This window comes from Rhopilema esculentum, chromosome 21 (assembly GCF_057945365.1).
Source record: "Rhopilema esculentum isolate cy_ngs chromosome 21, ASM5794536v1, whole genome shotgun sequence".
Lineage (NCBI taxonomy): Eukaryota > Metazoa > Cnidaria > Scyphozoa > Rhizostomeae > Rhizostomatidae > Rhopilema > Rhopilema esculentum.
The window spans coordinates 1,402,627-1,426,789 of record NC_142835.1 but is presented as its reverse complement, the minus strand read 5'-3'; the positions used below and the strand labels follow the sequence as shown (position 1 = coordinate 1,426,789).

At 34.2% G+C, this 24,163-nt stretch overlaps 3 protein-coding genes across 3 annotated transcripts in view; 1 reads left to right on the top strand and 2 right to left on the bottom strand.

Annotated features, from left to right (window-relative positions):
* Positions 1–1,025: 1,025 nt before the first annotated feature.
* LOC135684603 (DNA repair protein XRCC2) lies at positions 1,026–3,798 on the bottom strand. Its single transcript, XM_065200237.2, has 2 exons — positions 3,726–3,798; positions 1,026–2,844 (listed from the first exon to the last, which is right to left on the bottom strand). Exons 1-2 carry the CDS (start codon positions 3,753–3,755, stop codon positions 2,008–2,010), a joined length of 867 nt encoding a protein of 288 aa, XP_065056309.2. The 5' UTR covers positions 3,756–3,798; the 3' UTR covers positions 1,026–2,007.
* On the top strand, positions 3,769–23,968 carry LOC135684594 (nicastrin). The gene is made up of 21 exons (XM_065200227.2): positions 3,769–3,889; positions 5,488–5,580; positions 6,278–6,401; positions 7,283–7,371; positions 8,692–8,730; positions 9,120–9,178; positions 9,670–9,750; positions 10,389–10,524; positions 12,433–12,533; positions 13,129–13,242; positions 14,093–14,152; positions 14,628–14,708; positions 15,138–15,287; positions 16,091–16,272; positions 16,634–16,739; positions 17,268–17,366; positions 17,934–18,021; positions 18,383–18,519; positions 18,819–18,973; positions 19,276–19,330; positions 20,202–23,968. Exons 1-21 carry the CDS (start codon positions 3,826–3,828, stop codon positions 20,340–20,342), a joined length of 2,154 nt encoding a protein of 717 aa, XP_065056299.2. The 5' UTR covers positions 3,769–3,825; the 3' UTR covers positions 20,343–23,968.
* The window catches only part of LOC135684638 (uncharacterized), a 36,369-nt gene continuing 34,841 nt past the window's right edge, over positions 22,636–24,163 (bottom strand). Inside the window, exon 42 of the mRNA XM_089115071.1 lies at positions 22,636–23,967. Within this exon, the coding sequence (XP_088971197.1) occupies positions 23,698–23,967 (270 nt within the window). The 3' untranslated portion in view covers positions 22,636–23,697. The remainder of the gene's footprint in view (positions 23,968–24,163) is intronic.

The following is a 24,163-nucleotide window of genomic DNA, read 5'->3' as shown; positions in this document are numbered from 1 at the left end:
AAACTAACAAAAGTTTTGTTTCTTTCTAAAATATCTTCAAAGAGATATCGAACAATCTATACTAACAAAATGAGTCGTAACGATTTTCTGCTAACTTTTATGTTGATTTTTTTGGCACCTGATCAAAAATTATTCTTCGTTTGATTGATCTTGGCACATACTTGCATTCAGATTTAAGACGCATATTCAGGAGTATGTTTTCTCTGTTCAACCTACTCCCAAACAGAATAGTGAGAATAGTTAGCCAGATCAGTAAGAAACCAGCAACCAGTGACTCTTGTTGAACCATTAACTGTTTGTGTCAAAATTTTGTAATTATGCATGTCTTATAACTAAAGTTTGATTATCCGTAACATTTCAAATTAATAGCTTCGTGAGATAACTAACTGATTACTTTTCATCAAAATCGTTTGCTTTATTACTAAATTAATTTTTGCCATCTTAACAACTAATCAAACTTTCCTTTTCTATCTTATACTACAAATCAAAAATTCTAATAATCTATGACAACTAATTTCTGCCAAAATCTTGGAGGCAGTAAACTATAAGACCCTCGTAAAATAGCACTAACATCTTTACACTCAAATTAACCCTTCGGGAAGTCTTTTTATTTTTAAAACTGATTTTGCAAGTTGCTGGCTAAAAGATAAGTACAGTTGTCAAATAACCTGCTTTTAGTCCACCTAATGAAGAGACTTCACCTTAACTTGTGATTACAGGCAGTGTGCTGTGATTTTGCAATGTAACATTTTAAGCTGTTTATTCCTATTTATAACTAAAAAGGACGCTAATAAAGTATGTCATGCTTATTAATAATGGGGCAAACATAGAATATAATATATTACCTTTAAACAAAAGAAGAAATTACTCTAATTATTGACGAATTCTAATAATCCACCATCAACTATTGCCTGTTAAAATTTCTCTGAGATAGCAGCATTCAGGAAAAAATGGAACACCACAGTTTTCTAATTTAAACATATCTAAGGACAAGAACTGGATTTATCAAGCTAATGCATGCTTAAAATTTTAAGCTAACCTGCTGGTAGTACCCCTGGCCCAGTTACCATATGTTTTACAATCCCAAAGCTTTCTGAAAATAACTTCTTACTAAAGACAATATCTTCACTTTATACACACTTCGACACTTGCTGTACTGTGGTCTTACCAATTCCTTATACCCATTTTAAAAGTTGTAAATTGCTTTGTTTATACATATATGATAAACTAGTAACAGGAAATTGATAAATTATTTGATAAAATGATCAAACATTGGACTATATATTACAAAGACAGTAGATATAATTATATTTGATTGAACAATTAATATCAGTATCTTGTTGGAATTCTTTAGAAGATCAATTTTGATTGAAAAAAATTGTTCACAGAAAGTCTCTTTTTACACCTCTCCTATATAATACATTTTTCTTATAATTTTCTTCAGAGAAATAAGGGGAGCTGGTTGCTTTTGGTTTCAACTATATATCACTTTTTGATTGGTTAGCTAACTGCAAAAGTTGATTCACAGCAGTTTGTTTCAAAATAAAAGAAGTTTCAAAAACTGGGAGTGTGTTGAGAATATTATGGATGGATCTATAAAAGCAAAAAAACTTGTGTGTAATAAGAAAGAAACGCAGGATATGCTGTCCACCAGATTCTGTAAATCTTGCGATTAGTAAAAATACAGATAATAGCCAGGAACAAAGTAACAAAATGATGAGAATCTAATGTAGTGAAATAGAATTTTAAAACAAAATGAATTTAATAAATACTAATTTTGTCCTGGCATATGGGGCTTCATTAGAGTCACTCAGCTTAATGCTGTTTTGTTGCTTTGTTTTTGATTATTATTTGTAAATAACTTATATTTGCATCAAATACAGAAAAAACTCATTCCAAAAATTCTGAAATCATGGGAAAAGAGTTTGAGGACAGAGTTTAAAATCAAACAAATGTTTTTTCATTCCATGGAAAAAGATAGTTCCAAAAAAAATCACAAGATTGCTCTTAAACAAATTGAATACCAGAATCTGTAACAATAAACTTGCAACTGTATGGATTGGGTTTATTAGTTAAAGATGCAATAAAAAAGCTTGAGTTTTTATCACACAAATCTGTGAGTCCTTTCTCTAAAACGAATTTATAAGTGAGAAATTTGTTCCATTCAGGACTGAGGTAGTCAGAAGGGTCCCAAGAATCTTTATGTGTTTTATTGCTGGACACTGTTTGGCTCATTATAGCAGATTTGGCTACAAAAACAAGCAAGTGAAATTCTTCTTGAAGCTTCTTAATTTTGTTTATTATACTTCGCTGAAGTCCTTCTTGTTGGTACCTGGTAGTACCATTGATTGTCCTGTCCATCCAATAAAACTCTGAAATTGTATCCACCACCAATAAACATATGTCTGCATTTTCATGAAATAATTTTTCAAGGTGTGATAAAGTTTTGATGAGGTTCAAACTTGAGGAGCAGCGGACTAAAAACAGTCTTTGCAGACAAGTTCTCATTATTTCATTCATATCTGCTGTGCTGATAAATATAGATTTATTGAAAGCTTCATATCTAACCCGTTTTTCCAGCACACCGATGAGCCGCCACAATGGAAATTTGTAGGCAGTATCAATAAACACAACCTTTGCTTCTTTGCCAAATAAATCTAGAGAATTCCATTTTTTTGGCAAGATGCAGTTGATACAAAAGTGAATGAGTACTTCCGTTTTTCCACAACCTTCTTCACCATAGAATTCAACTGAGTCTCCTGGTTGAAGCTCCTTTTTTAAACCTTTGAAAAAATTTTTATCAAGTCCATCCAAAGATTGTTTTGCATCCAATCTTGAAAATAACTGAAATGAAAATGTTTTGCATTGGCTTAAGCCATGAAATTTAAAAAATGGGGAAAATTGGTAAAATATACAGCAGAGAAGAAAATGTGTGTTTTATGCAGATTCACACAACTCTATGTTCATTCTGAAACACTTTTAGATGGTATGTGTTGATTAGGTAGGTAGGTAGGATAGTATTAGGAAGGATTTAATCTGATAGTTTACATTGTTTAAATATTGATAACATGACATTTTTTGTCTACATTAGAGAAAACATTGGATGGACTTTGGATCAAGCCAGGATCAATGAAGCTGTTCAACATTTTTTTACTTTGGATAGCCAATTTTTAAAGATAGAAAGATAAACAGTCTAAGGAATTCCTTAGGAATGGGCTTGAAATCCTCTGTGTTGGCAAACTGGGGCAAGATTAAAAGTTTGATGTTTTTGCATGACCTATGGTTTCCCCTACTTTCATCTCAGCTAACTCAGATAACAAGTGTTGCATATGGCAAAATTCGTTTCTATCAAAAATTGCAAAGTCTTTGTGCTATGCATTTTGTCTGCTGGCAAGAAACACAGATTCCACTCTGGGTTGCTCATATTTCATCCATATTTTTAGTAGTAAAAACTCCTTTCACCAAATATATAGCATGAAAACAAAATTTTCTCTCTAATAGGGAAATGTGATTTCAATATGTCGCGTAGAATTCATATAACAGGGTGTGCATTTTCCAAGAGTGGCCAGGAAAATTGACATAGTTCGTGTACAAATGCTTTTTTGAAAAAGAATTCTCAGCTCTTTTCAACAAAGAAAGATGATTTAGATTTTAGTTTTTTTCCTAAACTAATTTTCTAGAACCGATATTCTGACGATTTTGTTGATTTAACTCAAGTAAGATACCTGTAGAGCTGTTTCTGTATTTTCCGCCATTTTCCCGCTCACATTTTGTGAGGCTACAGAGCGAAAAAGAGGCTAAATATTTTTCAGACGAAACATCAATATGGCGGGCAGGAAGTTTATATTCCAAATTTTACTGGTATCGATTCTGTATTCTTCAGTAAAAGGTTTGTATGAAAAGCTTAAATTCGAGATTTTATTTATTTGCTTTGAGATGATGATGTAGCTTTTTACGTCTATATTTTTCTGCCAATAAAAAACAAAAGGGAAAGTTTTGATTGGCAACCTGAACTTGATCTGATCGGCGGAAGATGGATGCGGCCTTTTTCGAAAGGCCGACTGTTTTTCGAGGGAAGTAAAGATTAATTGGTTTCTAATAAAATGCTGTACCTTTCAGACAGACACTGACCATTGTTTGTGCATGGTTTCATATGAATGTCTAAGCCAACAACATGCTTGTATATCTATTTTGATTAGTATATCTCTCGATTAGTATATCTATTTAGAGAGTTCCTCTTAGTCAGTTAATCCTAAATACAATCTTGTAATATGTTCTTGCCTTTTTTGTGTATCTTATAATCAATGTAAAATTGCATGTAGTTTGTATTAAATGATGTTTCTTATGTAATCACTTGTAGATTGGATTTAGGATTAATTGATAAATGAATGAATGAACTGAATGAAGCTTGATGTATCGTATTTTAATATTAGCACTATATAATCATCAAGATTTAATAACTGTTTTTTTGTCGTGTCAAATTCAGGAATAGCTTGTTTGATAAAAGGTATTATCAGAATTTTGCTGTGGCCTTATCATCTAAGCTACCTATATAATATTTATTGAAGGTTAAATCAACGACCAGTGTTTTGTTTTTATGCTAGCCTCTCTCTAAGCATTTTTGACAATTTCAAAAGATGTTTTCAGGCATAAAAATAACAAATATATTAAATTATATGTTTTCCTTGACCCTAATTCTGTCAAGAATTATCTGATTAAAGAAAATGTTAAAAGATAACATCACTTTTCAATGCCAATCTTGCACCACCATATTGGTAACATTTCCCCCAGTATAGGGGACCCTAGTATACGGTCAAGCCCCGGAATAGGAATTGTCAATCAAAATTAAGTTCTAAAGTACCACCAAAGCTGTTTCAATTTCTTATTGCAATGATAGATAGAAGTTATTTCAATACATGGCTGCTTCTTTGCCAATAGAGATACATTTTCAGTAAGGACCATGTTCTAGAACCCGTACACGAAGGACATTCCCATCCAAACATTTGTAAACTAAAATGTTGCCTTGTTTATGATGAGAATTTACTGGGGAATTTTATGAACAAGAAAGTTAGAAGAAAGATTTCTCTATGAATTCAAGGTTACAAATCAATCTCTGTAATTAAACAGCCTTCTGAAAATCAAATCCACACGTGACATTACGTTATTCAGCTGTTGAAAAACTCTCTACCCAAAAACTCCACCTCAGTTGTGGGAGAAATGCGAGAGGGATGCATCTCTAGGTCAGAGGTAGAGGCTTCTCAGAGTTACATGTACCTTTGTACATTTTGGCATAAATTTTGCCCCTTGTATAATCATTTATATTGTCAAGAGGTGGGTGACACCTATCCTGTTGGCAAGTCTGCTAGAAACATGTTATTCCTGTTATATTACTTTAGTAGCTACTTAAAGTCTTGATCCACATTCCAAAGGCATACTAAGTTCTTTGAATGTAGTGTGTTGCAATGAAACTTGCCTTCGTTTTTGCAGGGGACAAATTACAATCAAAAATATATAAAACTTTCAAGAGCTTTTTCCCTTGTGTGTTACTAACAAATGCAACACATTCAATAGGATGTACATGTAAGTAAAACTTTTTTTGTAGACAAATATTCAATTTGGTTTTAACTTTTTATGTTGGCTTATATTGCCTGTTTTGACAAAGAATAAACAGCAGTCCTTTTACTCTGGCAAAGTTATGCCCATCTCATAATTATTTATGTACATTGTTGATGTACCAAACATTGCTAAGGTTGCCAAATAGAATTTATGATCTGTAGCACAATTATTTTTTGGAAAAAAATTTCTTATTTTGAACCACAATATGCCAAAAGATATGACAAAAACTTCTTTGCACAAGAAATGTTCTCGTAAAGCATAAAATACTTGTAGTCAGTTCTGAAAAAATTATAACATGTTGATTTGATATATTTTTATAATACAAATTAGCTTCTTATCATGTCTAAGGCTCTTTATTAATTGCTGATGCATTGCATCAATATTAAAAATAGAAGCTGCCTATCTGCACATAAAAAATCCAATTTGGACAGTTCTCAATGGAAGAAAAAATAATTGTGAAACTTTTTTGTCAAAATAAAGGAAGAAATATATTTCTGATGAAAATTTTTTGAAACATTTCAAATTTCAATTAAATTATTGATTTAAATACTAATAGCATTTTAAACTATTTTAGCAAAGAATTCCTTATTATCTTGTTGACATATTTTCAGCAAGTGATAGCCTTGATTTTGAATTGGTTATGTTTTTGCATCCATTTTAGCTTCTATGAATGGAAATGTTGGTGTGCTACACCTGATAGCAAAATCAGAACATCTAGAATGGCTTCTAAATGTTGGTTCTCATAAGCCATACATACCACTCATATCATCCAGTATGTTTACAAAGTAAGTCAAATATTTTTTCTATGATTTTAGTCCTATATAAATCCTTATTAAGACTGGTATCAATGCATTTATGATGCACCACCAAAGGAGTTGGCCAACCCATGAGGCTTTTGGGACATTGAGAGTACATAAATGAAGCATTTTGAGTAACATCTTAACCCAAACTAAAATTATTTCAGCATTGGTTTCAGCATTGTATGATCTTTTGCCAAAATGTTCTATTGATATTCTGTTTTCTCATGTTTTGAATTCCTAAGTAAAAGTTTTTGCAGTCAAATATGATGTTTTTGTCTATTTAAAGGTTTTTGAATAAAGTGATATCTAAGGAAACCTGTTTTAAGTACTGAAACAAAAATATGTATTATAAAGTATTTTATGTTTTGTTTAATTTTTAATATTATTCTGCTTAATAAGGAAATAAACCTTTGTATGTATAGAGTGCTTCACCTTGATATTTTTTGTGTGACAAATTTTAGGAAATCAGATGAGTTATATGTAAAGATACGAGTCTATTTGTTATGGTTGTGAACCTGTATATAGGTTTGCGTTCTGTACTATTTTATTCTATATTTTTATTTTTATTTAATTTTGTTGAGAATAATTTTGTTGGTATTCTCATCCTATCCCTATTTCCTTAATTTATTATTCCTCATTATCATTTATCATTCAATTTATCAATCAATTTATTTATTTTTTTCATCAAAAGACATAATATTAATTTCTGTTTACCAGGCTGTCAAAAAGTTCCTGATGCTGTACATGCTTTTAGTGTACAGAACTGGACAGTTCTAAGTTGCTACTCCAAGTTTCACCCTTAATACCTTCATCAGGCAACTTTTATAAAAAGAGAGATCTTAATAGTCTGGTTTATGTTTTTTTAGAGATACGATGGATCGCCTTGTAGCATCAAAGAAAATCAATGGAGCATTAGTTATAAGCACTGGACACCTTGGAAAAACACCACTTGCCGGTATTTGAGAACTTTACTTTGATGGTAAAGCCCGATTGTCCTTCCATCTAGCAGTTTTGGAATCAATCTACATAAGCACAAAAAAGCGCTATTGTGTGGGCAAAAGGGAGTTTGTTTTCATCTTAGGACTCCATTGGTAATATTCTCAATAGGCAAGCAGCACTGATTGGTCAACCTCAACAGTCGTGTGCTCTTGTTCTGATTGGCCTATTTTGATCCACAACTGGGTATATAAATTTCCTAGCGCAGAGTTTTTGATCTATGTTCTGACATTTTAAACTCTGAAGAGTGCCAGCCAAAAAGCTTTAATGTACTCGAATGTTTGCTTTTTTCACAGCCATTTTCAAGTTTTGTACCACCAAAAGATTGTTTGCAGAACTTTACTTTGTTCAGTTTCATTTTAAAGCTTAAAAATTTTTCAACTTTATATTTAAAGATTTGCTTTGAAGTTGAAATTATATAAAAAGTATTACCAAGAATGTGTTATCCTGTTCGTGTTTCAGATATTTACATTCTTATAACTCTTGCAAATATGTCCCTCATTTTAATCTGATGATCCATTGTTTGTCGATTTATTAAAAACCAGCTTTTAGTTGGAAGGATGAATGATTGCGATATATTACATGTCAGTTTTAAATGTTGTGCCCTTCCAAGAAAAAGTATGGCTGGCAAGGAATTTCCTAATGACAGGGAAGAGTAAACTGCTAATAAGAAGCTTTAATGGCAGTCTGTCCCCTATTGTGCTTAACTTTATTTTCACAGGAGTGAAATTCACGCACTGTTGAACTTGATCAATAATTAAATGATTTAAACCAATCAGAGACAACATGGATTCCAGAGCTTTTGAATCAAATGGCTGTGTTCTTGTTGAAGTGAAGCAGTGGCTAGAAAAATTTGTTCCCTGTTTGGTTTTTGCAACAGATATGTCAACAGCGAAAGGAAATGCTTCCATTATCATATTGCCATTCCCAATAGCTTTTTGCTCACAGTTTAAAATGCCCTCTACTACCGTAGCTAGGCCAGCCAAATCTGTTAAGGCATGAGAACCTATTGTTCATATTAGCCAATTAATGAGAGGACAGACTGCCTTTAATAGTTGAACTGAAATATCATTTAGGTGATACTCAGATCCTTAAAATAACTGTTCATTGATTCATAAAATTCTTTTTTCTTTATGCTCCATCGTGTTGCTGCCAAATTATTTATTGTTGTACCGTTTCTAGTTGTAAAATCTTTGACACAGGTTGAATAAAAGTTTTTTTGTATCAACAAATAATTATAAATTAACATGCATTTAGAATTAAGAACTTTTTCTTTAAGGATTTTCACCTGATCCTGCTTGTCCTCTTGATAAATACGGTATGTCATTTCAAAAATGTTATCAAATTATTCTGCATTTTGACTTTGATGTTGTTACAAAATCTACGCAAACACAAATTTAAGATTACAAGAAAAAAGCATAAAATTATTCATTACATCCAACTCATTTGTTGGATCTATCAATTTTGAAGCCTGGCATTCTTGTACCAATAAATTTATCTCCAAGGTCTTTTGCCATTCTGGTATTTGCTCTTGTGCATTTCATTAGCACATTGAGAAGGGTTGTACAACTATTTGATACTGTTTTGATATTTAAGTACTGATTCCATGCAGAGTTGGCAAGTCTTTTTGTTGTTAATGACTTATCTGGTACCTGGTATGATTTTAAACCATAATTCCTGTTATTATTAGGCATTTTATCATTTTAGGCATGTATTCAGATAACAAGGAATATTCAAGCTGCAAAAAAGTTCAATGGAATAAAAAGGTTTGTTTACTTTTGCTGCATAGACATTGACAGGTATATATTTCCGAAATCCGAAGCAATTTTGGAGAACTCCCTGTCACTGGTTTAACTTATAATTGATGTATATATTATCTAAGTGATGTGAATTTTACCCTGTTACAATGCTGAACAGTAGCCTAGTATGGGGGCAAGGGGTGGCTGCACTCATAATGGCCATAAATATTTTTGAGAAAGGGCGTTTCCCAGCCTTCCAAAGGGTGGGGAACCAATTCTTCCCACAATTTATTAGCTTTTGCTACTCCAAAATCTTACCACCATTGCTACGCCATTGGGTTGAAAACCATAGGAAATGAAAAACTTCTACCTCCTTTTGTGTTTGTTTGCCAAAAGTGACAAAAAAATTTGTTGACAGTAATCAATTTAAACCATTTTGAAGTCAGTTTAGTCTCTCAAGAGCAAAATTATTCCAAAATTTGAAACTAATTATTATTTCTCTAATGCTTGCTTTCCAGGGAAATTCAATGTCAATGGTTTATTATGATCTTCCAATATTTGCCTTGGGTTCTGAAGAAGAAATCAATGAAACAATGCGGGTAGTTATCTATTTGTTTCTCCATGCATGCAGTATTTCTTACCTGTTTGCTTTATATATTTATATCAGCAAGATAAAATAAGAGAACTGAGATAGTCTAATTAAAACCCCTCGATTTACTTCCCTTTTCGCATCCCGATTCTCGGTGGAAGGGGTTTAACGGCTCATTCGCCTCTTCAAGGCTTGCTCTTGTCAAAGGTGGTCGTGTTTTACAACCAAAGGTGGTGGTTGTCGTGTAGACGACAGAACCTGTTCCACCTAGAATTAGGATGCGAAAAGGGAAGTAAATCGGGGGGTTTTAGTTAGACCATCTTAGTTCTCTTATTTTATCTTGATATCAGGCAAGTGAATGTCAACAATTTTCGGATCAGTTAAATTTTTTTTTAAGAGTTTCTCGCTATTTAGTTACATTGCCCTCTCTTTTCAAATCATTTCCAAATATAACATTATACTTGAATGGCTTTCTAACATTATACTTGAATTCTTCGTTGTCAACCTGCAAACATAGACATCTATAGGGTAATTTTTCTTCCTATGCACTCACTTTTTAGAATTCCCATTTATTAAATAAAAATTATCTGTTTCATTGAGAATGTTCGATACTTTTTCATCGCTATTCACGGATTTTGTTCTCCCCAGTGTATAGAGAAGCACAACTCAAATTCTGAATATCCATTGTGTGCAGTTGAACTAAAAGATTTCATGTTTGCTGCAAAAGACACTCCTACTTGTAAAAGAAAGTCAGATGCCCCCGTATTCCTGCAAAGCACGATAAGTATGAAATTGATAGCAGTTCTTACTTGTTCGCTTAGGAGAGGATTCCGGGGAACGAATTGTATATCTGGGGGGTTGTAGTGTCTTTGCGGTTCACTGATATAAGAACGTCACCTTGCTGCAAAGAAAGTTTGTTTCTTTCTTGCATAGAAAAAGTGAGACCTGTTTTATACGCTAAAGGGCCCCTTTTTACAGATACTTATAGTAATTACGGATTTCAGTCAGTCGATATGAAAACGTCTTACGGTCTGTGGGGTGGGGAGCTTAGGGGTCTTTGCATTTTGAAATAATAAAAAGGCATCTGTGTGCTATTTCAAAGACCTCAATGGGAAGGGGCACGTTTCTAAAATCTTTGCGAAAATGATTCTTTATTGTGATAAATGATTAAAAAAGCATGCCATTCCAAACAGAAAACATGGGGGCAGCTTAGGGACTAAAAGACATGTTCCATCCAGTAAGTTTGTTAATTGAGGCCCTGGAATTGTTTGTCTCACTATGGATTAAAGGACTGTGTTCGTTTTATGAGTTTAAGATGCGAAATATCTCTTCACCACGAAGCGTGTTTTTACCTTTCCGACCTCCGCTAACAGAACATGCGTCCTTTCTTAAAGTATGAAGCGACCTACAGCGAAAACATCAGCGTTAAAGAGTTTGGTAAAAAGAGTTTGGCACAGATTCAGAGAAGAGCCAGTGTTTTTTGATTTTTAATTTTCTTAAGGACTCTTTTCAACTCCGATAGACAATGTTTCCAATGGTATTTTTCATATATTCAAATAGGATTGCCGTCAGAATACACACAAAGGTACCGCAAATGTCATCCTTGCATCCGTTTTGAACTCATAGAATTAGGGTTAATGTAAAAAAAGTATTACCCATACCGTAATCTTTTTAGAAACCTATCAGTCTAATGCTCTTAAAAACATGAAAAAGAAAAATCTCATTTTTTCTAACAAGCTTCCATTCCACATGATTAAAGTGAAATAAGATTTGTTTTTATATATGTATTTGTTTCAAGCTGAAAAGCTGTTTAGAATGGTGCGGAAAACTCTGTTGGTTTGTTGTACTGTTAGGCCTGCGATTCGCCAGGGTCGTTCTAATATTTTGCTTAAAATAGATTTCATTCCCCTCAAAGAAAATTATAAGCAGATTCTATCATTTGATGAGATTTATTCGGCTCCAGTTTTCATATGGTTGAGATAGTGGCAAAGTATACATCTATCAAGCAACAACTCTCGATTCCGGACATCCCAAACAACGGACAGATAAAAGCAAGAAAATGCATGGCCCCTTGTAAACCAGCATTGCTGAGTGGTCTTACATGCTTAAATAATGAATGAATGAATGAATGAATGAATGAATGAATAAATGAATGAATGAATGAATGAATGAATGAATGAATGAATGAATGAATGAATGAATGAATGAATGAATGAATGAATGAATGAATGAATGAGTTAACGAATGAAGGCCTCGGAAAATGTAGCCCCTAAAACAATTGTGACATCCTCCTACAATTGACAGTAACTCTAGACTCACAGGTCTTTAATATGGAGGTTTGGATGTATGTGCGAATCAACAAAATTTGAGCGTAATGGAAAAGTCAGATGCCTCTACAAAATCCGTAATCGCGATTGATGTAGAAACATTTTGATTTCCTGACATCTTTGTTACCTGTTGACTGAAACAAGGATATGCTGCCATATTGTTGTTTTGCTGCAATATTGAACGCAGTACGAGCAACTTCAAATGTTCATTGATAATTCATAATCTTTAGGTTCCCGTCAAAGTAGATGCGCATGGAAAAATCCCCATATGACAATATTTCAAGAAATACCTCTACTGATATTTTGCGGCTACCCACTTGGCTATTTGATTTGCTTATCAATTTGAACAACAACTTTAATTTTAGATTCATTTTGTGATCCTCTTGGAGACTGGAATGTTTGGGGCACTCTGTACCCCCTCACCAAACCTCTGGCGGAAAAAGAAGTTATCATCGTCTCATCAAGGGTGAGTGGCATTACATAGAAGAGGTGTGGTCAATTATTATAAATTATCATGACACGTGAGCAGATATTTCATTCATAGAAAAAAGTTGGTATCGTTAGAATGTGTATCACTTGCATGGAAGGTTCGATTTGATTGGTGCTTCGTTAATCATAAACCATCCATTATTAAGAACCATTCTTCTAGTTGTGTAACAGAGGCAGCTGAGGCTCTTGGAATAAAGCTGAAACAGCTAGAAGGTATCATCAAAAGCTGTTTAGCATGTTAAACATAATAGCAATGAGTAAAAATGATACCTTTCCCTGTAAATTGGGGGAGCCAAGTCATTTGCTTCAGTTAAAGAACTTTAAAAGTTGTTGAGAGCAAGGTGGACTTGAGCGAAGTCTTAAAACATAGACATTAAGTTATGTTAGGGGCCCTTTTTTGACCAGGGACCCTTATTTTTCGCGCTCAGGTGCCCTAAATTGCATGAAGCCCTCAGTTTTTATCTTGTGTAGTTACGGATCTGGTATTGATTGACACACATCAATGTAATCAATGTCTGTCTAGTTTTGTAATTCTCATTTTAAATTTTGCATTTTGAACTAACTTTTTAAAGATGGACAGCTCTGGGTTCTTCCACGATCTGGCACCTGGTGCAAACAATGACGTATCTGGTATTGTGACCCTCCTTGGAGCGGCATATGCTCTTGGAGAACTCAAAAGAAAAATCGTAAGCAGCTTTCAGTTGAAATAAACAGGTCTTGTTGGAAGAGCCAAGTTCTACTCAAGGATAAGCTCAAAAATCTTTAAGCAACCTATCTATTCTTTCACTTTTGTTCTTACGCATTTACATAATGCTTTATCAGTTTAATTGATAAGGTTATAAAAGTACCTTTGTACCAATCTATATACTGCCTATCATAACTCTATTGGCCTATTCATAGTTTTGAATGCCCACAGCTGTAATTGGTGTAGCCTGTGCAGTCTGCGCGCAGGCTAGTTATTGTGCAGCTTCAAAAAGGATCATTGCACTTCAGATATTTTTTACCAAGCTAACCAATGTATTAATTGATCAGAAGAAGATCAAATATTCTCCATTATGCATTCGACCTGAAGGAGCCAGTTTCTATCAAATTTTCGTACAATGCCTAGCAGTAGAATTTGAAATGCCGCAGATCCCTGTCTACACCTACCTTTGCGCACTATGAATCTTTATCGCATCAAGATATCTGTAAGAGGTCTATGTATAATTTTTCAATCGTACTTTTTTGGTAAAAATTGCCAGGGAAAAAATTGATATAAATCTTCATGACTTTGAAAACATTCGAAAGACCTTGCCTGAAGGATAAAAACATCAGATTCACATTTTCAATAATGGTAGCTTGACGAAATGCTCTGGAATTTTAACATTAATTACCTTTCTAAGCAATAACATTGCAATACTTGTGACTGTAATATTGCCAGACCATATCTCCCAACTCCACTATGGATATCGGGCACACCACGCTGTAAATCACACGTGATATTATCAAGAAGTCAACTTGAAGCAAATTTCAACTGAAAAGTAACTTTTTTTACAGAAAGCTGGAACATTGACAGGCCACAAAATGAAACCAGTCATGTTTATTTTGTTCAACGGGGTAGGTAAAGCATAATGTTTGTCTTGTTTTCAGGGCTCCTTTGTCGTTCTTGATTTTCATTTTCATTTCGCAACGTTATGCAACTTCTTTAGCATTCTTTTTTTCTAAGCTCGTTTTGCCTATGCAAGTCAGAGCTTTTACTTTAATTACATTTTGCACCATATACTGACTTATGAGGTAAAGAGGTGTTGTTAACGCTACTCTTTTATGTGTCAACATTGAATTGGTTTGATGGGAAAGCACAAAAAGTGGAAAACAAATATTAGGGTTTTCATGACGATTGATCTATTCTAGCAAAGCTTAAGACTTTGAAGAGTTTTGTTGAAAGAGTCATTTACTCAATGTATTTTTGTAATCGTATATGCATACACTTATCTGTCAGTTTGAGTAAGCACCAAAGCTATGAGAAACAACCCGGAAGGAGCAAGTTGCCGTTTTAAGTTGTGGCTCGCCTAATGTCTTCTTTTCATCGTAGGAAATTTGGGATTATATTGGCTCCTCTCGGATGGTATGGGATATGGAAAATGGCGATTTTCCTTACTCAAATGAAAAGCCGGTAAGATTCTTTTGATGCAAGTGAATTAATATCGCTTTGTAACGCATTTATTACCACATTTTATTTGTTCATTAGATACCAGAGGGCTGAGAACGTTGCTATACTTCTTGTAGCTTAATATTGTAGTTCAGCGTGTTGTATATTGAGGTAAAGTAAAGACAGATAATTCTTATTAATATACGACCTTGTATTTAGCAAAGTGAAACATTGTTGCGATATTCAACACGTGACTCTCCGATTTAAAGGCAATGGAATGTGTTGATATTGACAGTTTCTAAGATGACCAATACATATTTCGCACGATCGCCTTCAGGACCCTTATGATACACTCTCCTTGCCGTCATTTACTATTTTTTTATCTACATAGAATATTATCCAATAGTTTTTATGCACCATGTGCTCTTCATTTCGTGAATCGTTTCCTCGCAGAAGGACAGCAATAACACTGTTTCAAAGATGAATTTGTCGAATATTGGATACTTTTTGGAAATCAGTCAAGTTGGAGAGATGGCAAATAACACAGTTTGGATGCATAGTGATCCCGTTTCTGTCTCCGGAGATCCTGATGTTAAAAAGGAGGTATAATCAGTGATTGTTTTTTATGTTTCATGACAACTATTTTTTTGATTTTGAAGATTACGCAATCAGTTTTTTGCTATAGTTTTCAACAAGTTGAATATTTAGATACCAGGTAGTAGTAGAACAAATAGGAGTAGAAATAGAGAAATCCTAACTTATTATCTCAGTGGAATAAACTTGATCTTTTAGTCAGGGCATAAACTTTTACCTGGACTTTTTAAAAAAATCACTCACTTACAAGTCGCCCTTCCCCCTTGGAAAATTCGTATATGGTATACAAAATTCAAAAGGGATTGCATATCAAACTCGAGGGTTGTGCTGAGCAAACTCAATTTTCACAAATTTCAATACAATTTCAAAGACACATAGAAGATACGGAACACTTCTTGCTACATTGCAATTTTTGCAGAGAACAGTTTTCTTGCTGGTGTTAATGATGTGCTCCAAACTTATGAATGATCTTTACCTCAAGACAAAAACATTTTCAAGCTTTTTTATATCGAGATGAAAAATTTCGTTTGGCGGTGAACTCAGTAATATTGAACTTAAACTGTTAAGTTAATTTAAAGACAGAACGCCTGGTTCAACTTGTAGTAATATCTTGCTCAAGTGTCTCTTGCATGTCTTATTACTCATGTTGCCCTATTGCTGTTTTTGTTTTCTGTAATGGCCATCGGATAGGTATGCTATTTGGCTCCAATAATCTCGTCTTTGAAATATCATGTTATTAGAAAATAAAATGTAATTTTGAAGAGTGAATATTTATTGAAATAATGAATAATTTTCAAACTGTGAAATTCTAGGTTGAAAAAATGGAATCCTACCTGATGGGGGCGGGCAAGTCTGGAAGTATTGAAATCAACAAAGCTGACCCATCAGACCCCCTACCCCCCGCATCATTTCAAAGGTTTCTTCGCTCAAAGAAACTGAAGAAGAAGATTCCTGGAATTGTATTGGCAGATCACAAAAAAGAATTCCATAACATGTGAGTGTTGACGATCAAATTTGTTGATCTGTCTTTCGTATAACCCTTTTTTTCATTCACAAATTGTTGTCTTCTGCAAGTTGCCATTGGTTTTCCGATCCTGAAAACAGATGATTTATTTCCAGCTTATAATGTCCAAAAGAAGGAAGTGATATATCCCCTCAACTGTTAAGCTGGTTAGAACTTTATATTGGCTTTCGATAAATGAGGCAGGTCTTTTCTTCCAACTGTTTCCCCTTTTTTTCAAGCGGTTTTTTATTCTCTAGCGCTGTTATGGCAACATTCAGCTGGTTACGTATTTTCTGTATATTATCATTTGAAAAGAGCATACTTAACGCATGATGTTTCTCGCTTGTTTAAGGTATTACAATAGTCGATACGATGATGCAGAAAATATCGGAGTCAAATTTGATGTCATTAATCGCGATGGAAAAACATACCTCTCAACTCGAAAGAATGAAAGTGAGGTAGGGAAGTCAAATAATTTTTAAGAAAAGAAAATTGGTAAAGATTATGCGTATAGCTGTCTCAGTTATGAATGGCCAGAAAGTTTGATAGTGTCTGAGGATCTAATTTAATTTCTTTGCTGAAATTTATACGGGCAAGAATTCCCCAATTTTGTTGCTTTTTACTTCTTCTTCTCTGAATCTCAAAAGGTCGAGATTGCTTTGACTTAAAAACTGTTTATTTCCTTTGATATTAGCCAACAAAAATTTGGTGTTTTTTTAAATGTCCATCATGATTTGCTTAGTTGTTAAACGGAGATCATTGTTTTTTGGGACAGTTTCGCTGGCATTAACTTATTTTTGCTTACAAATGCATATTTTGTTAGTCTTGAATTACTTCTTGCATTTTATCCGTGCTTTGTCATGGGCATGTATAATTGATTTTAGAAACTAAAATTTGTTTGCAACGCGGTCATGTTCCACAGTACCATGGTACGTCAGTAAATTTAGTTTGATCCTCGCTCTCATTCTTTGCACATTCCTTGACAGGAGCTCGCTAATTTAGCAAAAGCTGTCGCCACTGCTGTGTACAAGCTTGCTACCGATGGGAAGGAGCCTCCTGCACCAATGAACGTTTCTGCGCAACAGGTAAATTTAGGCCTTATAACACGAAACAACGTTGATGTCAAAGTGATTGTAGTAGGTTACTGGGTTGCTGCTAGAACTAAATGGCTTTGTTTTTTCGACAAACCCCCTTCACCGTTTAGTGAGATTTATGTACCATGATGTATTGATATACTGGAAAAATGAAATCACACAAACAAATTCCTTTGTGCCATTTCGTGTTGAAAACCCGACTTTGCTTCCTAATTGTTTGTTTTTGTTCAATTCAAGATGGGTTGGTGAGGATTAACTCGAAGACTTTTCTAACTCGATGATGTGACACAGAAATTCATTATGTCACTTCAAACTGTTGTTTTATATGAATATATTCCAGGAATTCCTCCTTCTTTTAGTTAGTAAAAAATATTATTTTGATCATGATAACATGTCTCCAAAATTTCTTCTTTAGACTTTTGCGATCTTGCTGTTTATATTATATTTCCCTAACAAATGTTTTTCTATAGACTTGCGAAATAACTCGTAACAAAAGGCAGGGTTTTTCAGATTTCATTGTCGTTACTTGTTATATGAATTGTTCCCTTTTGCCTCTAGATTGCAGACCTGATATCGTGTTTCTTAATATCGGCTAGCTGTCCCGTTTTCCGAGAAATCCTTCCAGTGAATTCTAAAAGTACTCTGCGTAAGTTTCATCAATAGCCTTGAGTGTTTGATTTAAGTTCACTAGGAGAATCCTATTCTATGGCTAAAGATTCTATTCTGTTTTGAGAAGATTTTGATCTCAGTATACATAACAGAACAAGCTGCTCGCTTGCTTATAAAGATTTTGGTATGTTTAGTTTCCAAACCGTGTACTTTTGCCAATCTATGATTTGAACCTTTTTAAAAGGGCCGTTGTTGGTAAAATGCATGCGCAGTTGGTGTATTTTGTTAAAGTAAAGAACACTGTGGAAAAATTGCTAAAATCATGGAAAAAGGCATACTGTAAGACTACTGACTTGCAAATTCTTTATTAACTGGCTTGCTTGTCTTTTTCTTTCCAGCCAAAAAGCCCTTCTCTCGCTACATCAGTGTTGCACAATTTACAAACCCTATAACGGACATAATCTACCTTCTGCTCGGCTATTATACTGGTAACTGGACAAAATACGACGGAAATTGCTCGGACACTAGGAACAATGTAAGTTATGCATTTCAAAACATCTGCAATGCTTGCTAGGCTCTTATTCCTCAATTCATACTTCATACCTCAAATTTATAGTCAAACCTTTTTGCTTTTTAAAGATTTGAATGTCATTCACAATTAATTCTGCCTTCTGACCTATTCCTATGCTTCGCACTGCAACATCCAATCCTGAAAAATTGAAATATTGTAGTCAGGTAAAAACTACCTGAATGTCTTTAATTTTTTTCTTTTCATGTTATTTTTACTTTGTCAATAATGATTGTTCAACGATATCTGTATCGCTTCCCCTGTAGCTTCCAACTGCTGTGTCAAAATACGGTATGAAAGGCCCACTGAATTCGCAGGCAATTTGCGTTGAATTTGCAGTGCACAAGACTCCAGCTGTTTCACCAGCCTTTGAAATCAAAGACTATAAATCGACCGAATTCTCTACGTGGGCAGAGAGCATGTAAGTAAACTTTATTCTGAAGGTTGTGCCCGTGGGGACAAGGGTTGTACCGTATGGAAACATTGCAATGGATTGCAATGGAAAGAAAATTTCTGCCCGCCTGTGGATAGGCACTAAATTAGGCTGGCTATAGATCTATTCCATTGATTATCTATCCCATCCAAAGTAAACTTAAGCATGTAATTGATCGAAAGTTAAATCTTGTAGTATCCTTAAACGTATATTGATTTTTAAAAAAACTTTGATGTTTTCAACTTTCATTATCGATGCAAATATTTTATTAACTTACCGTAATCACCCAGGTGGAACGCTGACTTCGGGGTGAGGATGTTCTTAGTTTCTGGACCTGCAATGGAAGTAAGAATTTATGTTTATTCATCTCCATTTTTCTTCTATTCTTGTAAAACTTGCAGATTTGGTTGGTATTTTGCTAAAATTTATCATTTTGGATTTATTATGGAACTGTATTTAGTGGATGACAACAAACAAATGATTACCATATCCTCTAAAAGTGTTGGATCCTCTCGGCATCTTTCCTACCCAGATTCTTTCTTCTCCCTTCCTTTACAATGTCGGATTTCGTCTTGTTATTGATGAAATATGAAAGTGGGAACCGATAAAGTGTGTCATTCAGACGATTAGCGAGATATGCCTTTCAAACATTGCTTAAGGGGAGAAGAGAGACGATCTACTTGAAATAGGAAAATGAAGGGAAATTATACACCACCCAGCATCCCAACTACTTTTTGTGTTAGTTGTACCTTCACCAAGATTGAAAATACAAGGTGAATGGCCTTAGCGGGTTGATTTAGGAGATGGGTGGGGGTTGCTGGGTTTTCAGATACAAATTTGGGTTTTCAATACTTAGCTATTATAAGCTAAATCTTGGCGAGTTACGAAAATAATAACATTGTTGAGAAATATGTTTCCTTTATTTCGTTCGCAAGTAGCGTCTTTGCTTTGACAGTGTCAAAAACTGTCAGCTATCATGTTAAAATTGACAATTATAATCCATTTTTATTTATGCCTAGGTCTCTGATTTTGTTTATACAAAAAAGAATTGCGATAGAATAAGACAAATTGCCATATTTCCCCCGATCTTATTGCGATCTCTTTCCTTGCTGATATGATTAAAACTCACTTATATCATTTAGTGTCTTTGTTTATATATATGTAAAATTGTTGTTTTTTAAATCTTTTTGTTTACCGCTATAAACTATCTTTGCAGTACACAGTGTTTGGGTGTGGAGTGCTTGTTCTAATCCTGTCATTCGTGACCGTGCAGTTGGTCTACAAAAGAGCAAACATAATTTTTACACCAAGTAATACTTACGATACACAACAGGACAGTCAGGAAGTCGTCAACTGAGTTCGTTAGTAACTGTCTTTAAAGAACAATTTTTCAGCATGTATTGTCAATAAACATATTTTTATTGGTTGCAAGGATCTTTCAGGCACTCTTTCAAATAAAGTTCCTTTGGTACTGAGATTTTTCAAGGACTTGAACAGATTTCTCGTACCAACTTTTTTTCTCCTCAAAATTCGTCAATATTTCTATATCGCCCCTTCAAACTTATACCAGTAGTATCTTAAATATCTTGTCTGTGTGATTTGAAATTGGCTCTGTTACACTCTTTTTTATAAGAACTAGATAATTTTTCCGAGGCTAGATGTTCCTCTTTTTTGGATCATTTGCGGCTTGAATGTTCTCAATTTCGTTCTTAGATCAAAATTAATTTTGTAAAACTACAACCTATGAATTGTTTTGCATGACGTTTCCAGTATCACTGTTACTGGGCTAATAAAATTGAACCCGTTTGTTGACATTTTTCATGTTGATTTTCCCTGCTACTTTTCTATCTGTGGCTGGCCATGTTTGTTATTATTATGACAAATCGACCCTCAATTTTCGTTTAAAAAGTGTGTTCTTATAAAAAAGAGAGTTTTTAAAAGGTTTCTGCGAATCCAAATTACGTATAGTCCATACTAAACTCACGAGTTATCAAAAGATGTTACCAATTGGAAGTCAATCGAAAATCCTTCTGCTCTTTTCAGAAAAATAAAGTGGCAGCAAAATAAAATTGTAGTAAGATATTATATGTATATTTCTTTGACGTTTTTCTATGTATGTGAATAATTTATATGTAATTATGAAGTTCCCCTTGAATTTCGCAGTACTAATTTTTCTTTTCTATTTAGTCTCTCTCTGATCTCTCTCAGGCCCTTTCTTGCTAGCTTCTACAGTGGAACTAAGAATTTTCAATTAGCCCCAAAATTTTTATGATTTATGCTTTTAGTCCATGATACATGACATGTGTGCGGGAAAATGAAAAACTAAAATACGGAATGTTTTCAATAGCTTTTTTGACAACATCGATTTGCAGTGTGCTTCGTTTCTAAGGTGAATTTGAAAAAAATGAAAAATTCTTTGAAAACGAACTATTTGTTTGGCGCCTTTCAGATAATTGTTTAAGTCCTAACTCGTTTAAACACCCTTCGAAAAATCTCCCATCCAAAAACGGCCGAATTCATAAGAATCCAGGGGGGCTATGCAAGGATTTACGGTATATATATATGTATTAAACTCGATCGGATAAAAACATGATTGCGCAGTAAGTACGTGACGAAACCGTAGAAAGTACAAGGCAAAAATCGTGAATAAGAAAAAAATAAGAAAAGTGAAGAAAGTAAGGAGCAAAAAGCAACAAGTTCTAGATAGAGATGAATTATCTTTTTGTTCAACGATTTGTAAAATAATTGTGTGGATTATTAGTTGGTAAATGAATGAAAATTTTATCAGTGTCAATAGAATAGACAAAACTTTACGTTCTTCTTAGGAAAAGATTCATTTCTCAATTGTAACGTTTTTCTCGACAGCATTCTTTTTTGTTCGTTGAAAGCCTTTGCTTCACTTTGAGTCAGAAACAAAAACTTATTTTCCCTTGAATTTCACGTTTTTTGTCCTTTACACTCCCGAGAAACTGTTTGTCTTTGCACTACAATTTTTCCGTCATTTTTTCGAACGAGCTATGTTTTTACTAATGTACAATCAAAATTTTTACAAAATATCTTGCTTTTCAAAAACGTTGTCATAGTTTTTGAATAGATGACCATCAACATCGCTTGTAAACAGCTTAAAAAACTTGATATTTTTAAATGTTCTCTAGGTTGAAATATTAGCATCTGAAAAAAGGTGAATGGACACTAAAGGTTCGAAAACTGAAAATCCAGCCTTATAAAGAAAATATTTAACATAACCGCATCAAGGTAGATCTTTCGGTGTAAATTTCTTGAAAATTTCTCCAGCGATAATTAGTTTGTAAAGATAAAATGTCATAAAGCAGGGTCAGTTTGTTGTTTGAAGTCACATTTTCAGTCATGTTGTTTGAAATTCAATTTTCGTGGCAATAAATGAATCTTTGGTGGCTTTTCCTTCAAATAGGAAAGTCTAATGCTTAAGGAAAATGAAATTTCTAAGCAATTTCACTCAACCTCGTAAGAATTTTCAAACAATAGTAAGCCATTTTATTTATACCGATATACAACAAATCCGAGCTGCTTTGCCTGAAGAAAACACAACCCACTATAAATCCAAATAAGGGACTAAAAGAGATATCCATTGTTATAACATTAGCGACAAGGTACCATTGATACAAAACAGATCAATTGAAAACATAATAATTCAACATTTCTAGTTTAGATACAACAATGCGAACTGAAGTCTACGAACGTGATTATATAATAGACAGCAAAACCGTACATTCCACTATCTATATTAAAAATTCTCGAAAGCTTAGGCCTAGTTACAATTTATATGAAGTCAAAAAATGATCAACTTATGATAAGATATTGGAGCAAGCTTGCGTGATCGGTTCAACGGACATTTAAATGGACCCGAGCTGTTGAATCGCTAATTTGCGCACATCAGAATGGGGTGAGAGGGGGCGGGAATGGTAGTTAACAAGACAAGGCTTTCTTTATAATAGTTACTGGAACTCGTGACCTTGATACTGGCAGATTCAAGACACCAGAAACAGGTTATTGTGATTATACCAGAGAAGGGAAGCAAAATCAATCTGAGGTTTGGTGATCGCTGGTCATAGCTACGACGTTTTTGGACGACGGATAAAGGTTGCTGTAACGAGCTGCAACTAGCACGATTAAATCTCTGCATGCCACTACCTGGCATTAAATACACTGCCGTCTGTTTACAGGTCAATGGTACAACGTGTCTTTTCAAAGCGTTGCATCTGGACCAAAGGGAATGTTGTCGTATTTGAATGCTCTTTCTATACAGAGCTCTTATCTCCATGTGTTAACACAAACATTCTCAATCACGATGGAGCAGACAGCAAGCTGAAGCTTGAAGCGTGTTACAATTCTTCATCAACAGTACAGCAATGTTTACACAATAAATACCCTTTCACTTCCTAAAAACCTGCTTTTTCGTTGTCTTGCATAAATGAAATAGAATAGGAAAGTAAATTTGTCCAATCTTAATAGACGTCGAAATTGATACAAAACTTTACTGAACAGCAATACGCTCGAACAACCTTTAAAAATATGTCATAGTTCTGGTTTACATTAGAAAATATATAGAAATAGGTTTTCATTTTCATTAAATTCGCTAACAACCGTCATTATCCGAATTAAATTTGAAGGCCCATATTTTTGATGTGCCTAACCTGTCGTGTCCGAATAACGCAACATGACTGAGCTGTCACTTATGGTCCACCGTTTGATGGTTGCTTCATGCAAACTTGACAACGGCTCACTCTGCGCCTAAGATTGTCTGCTTTTATTGTGTCTTCCTGGGGTCTTCTGAATTGATTTTGATCTTCGATTGTAGCGAGCCAGAAACTGTAAGTTGAGCCGTAAAAATAGCATTTACCATCACCATGACACTCGACGTAAGGGTGGGCCCTGAAGTCTTCAAGACAAGACCCTGCGGAGCCGAGATGCTGGCCGTCACCTTCAGCTCCTGCGCTGTTGTACTGTGAGAAAAAGAACAGAAGAGGTCATAAGGGTTTTGAATACTCTATACAGCAATGCCGCAGCAACTATTGGTTTATGACTCCTATTGATGAGCAAAGCATTTTTAGCGATAATAAGTGTGTTCATATTTCTTTTCAAAGACGCTCAACCGTCAAAGCAATTTAATCTGTCAATAACCACCGTTTTACCTTAGCA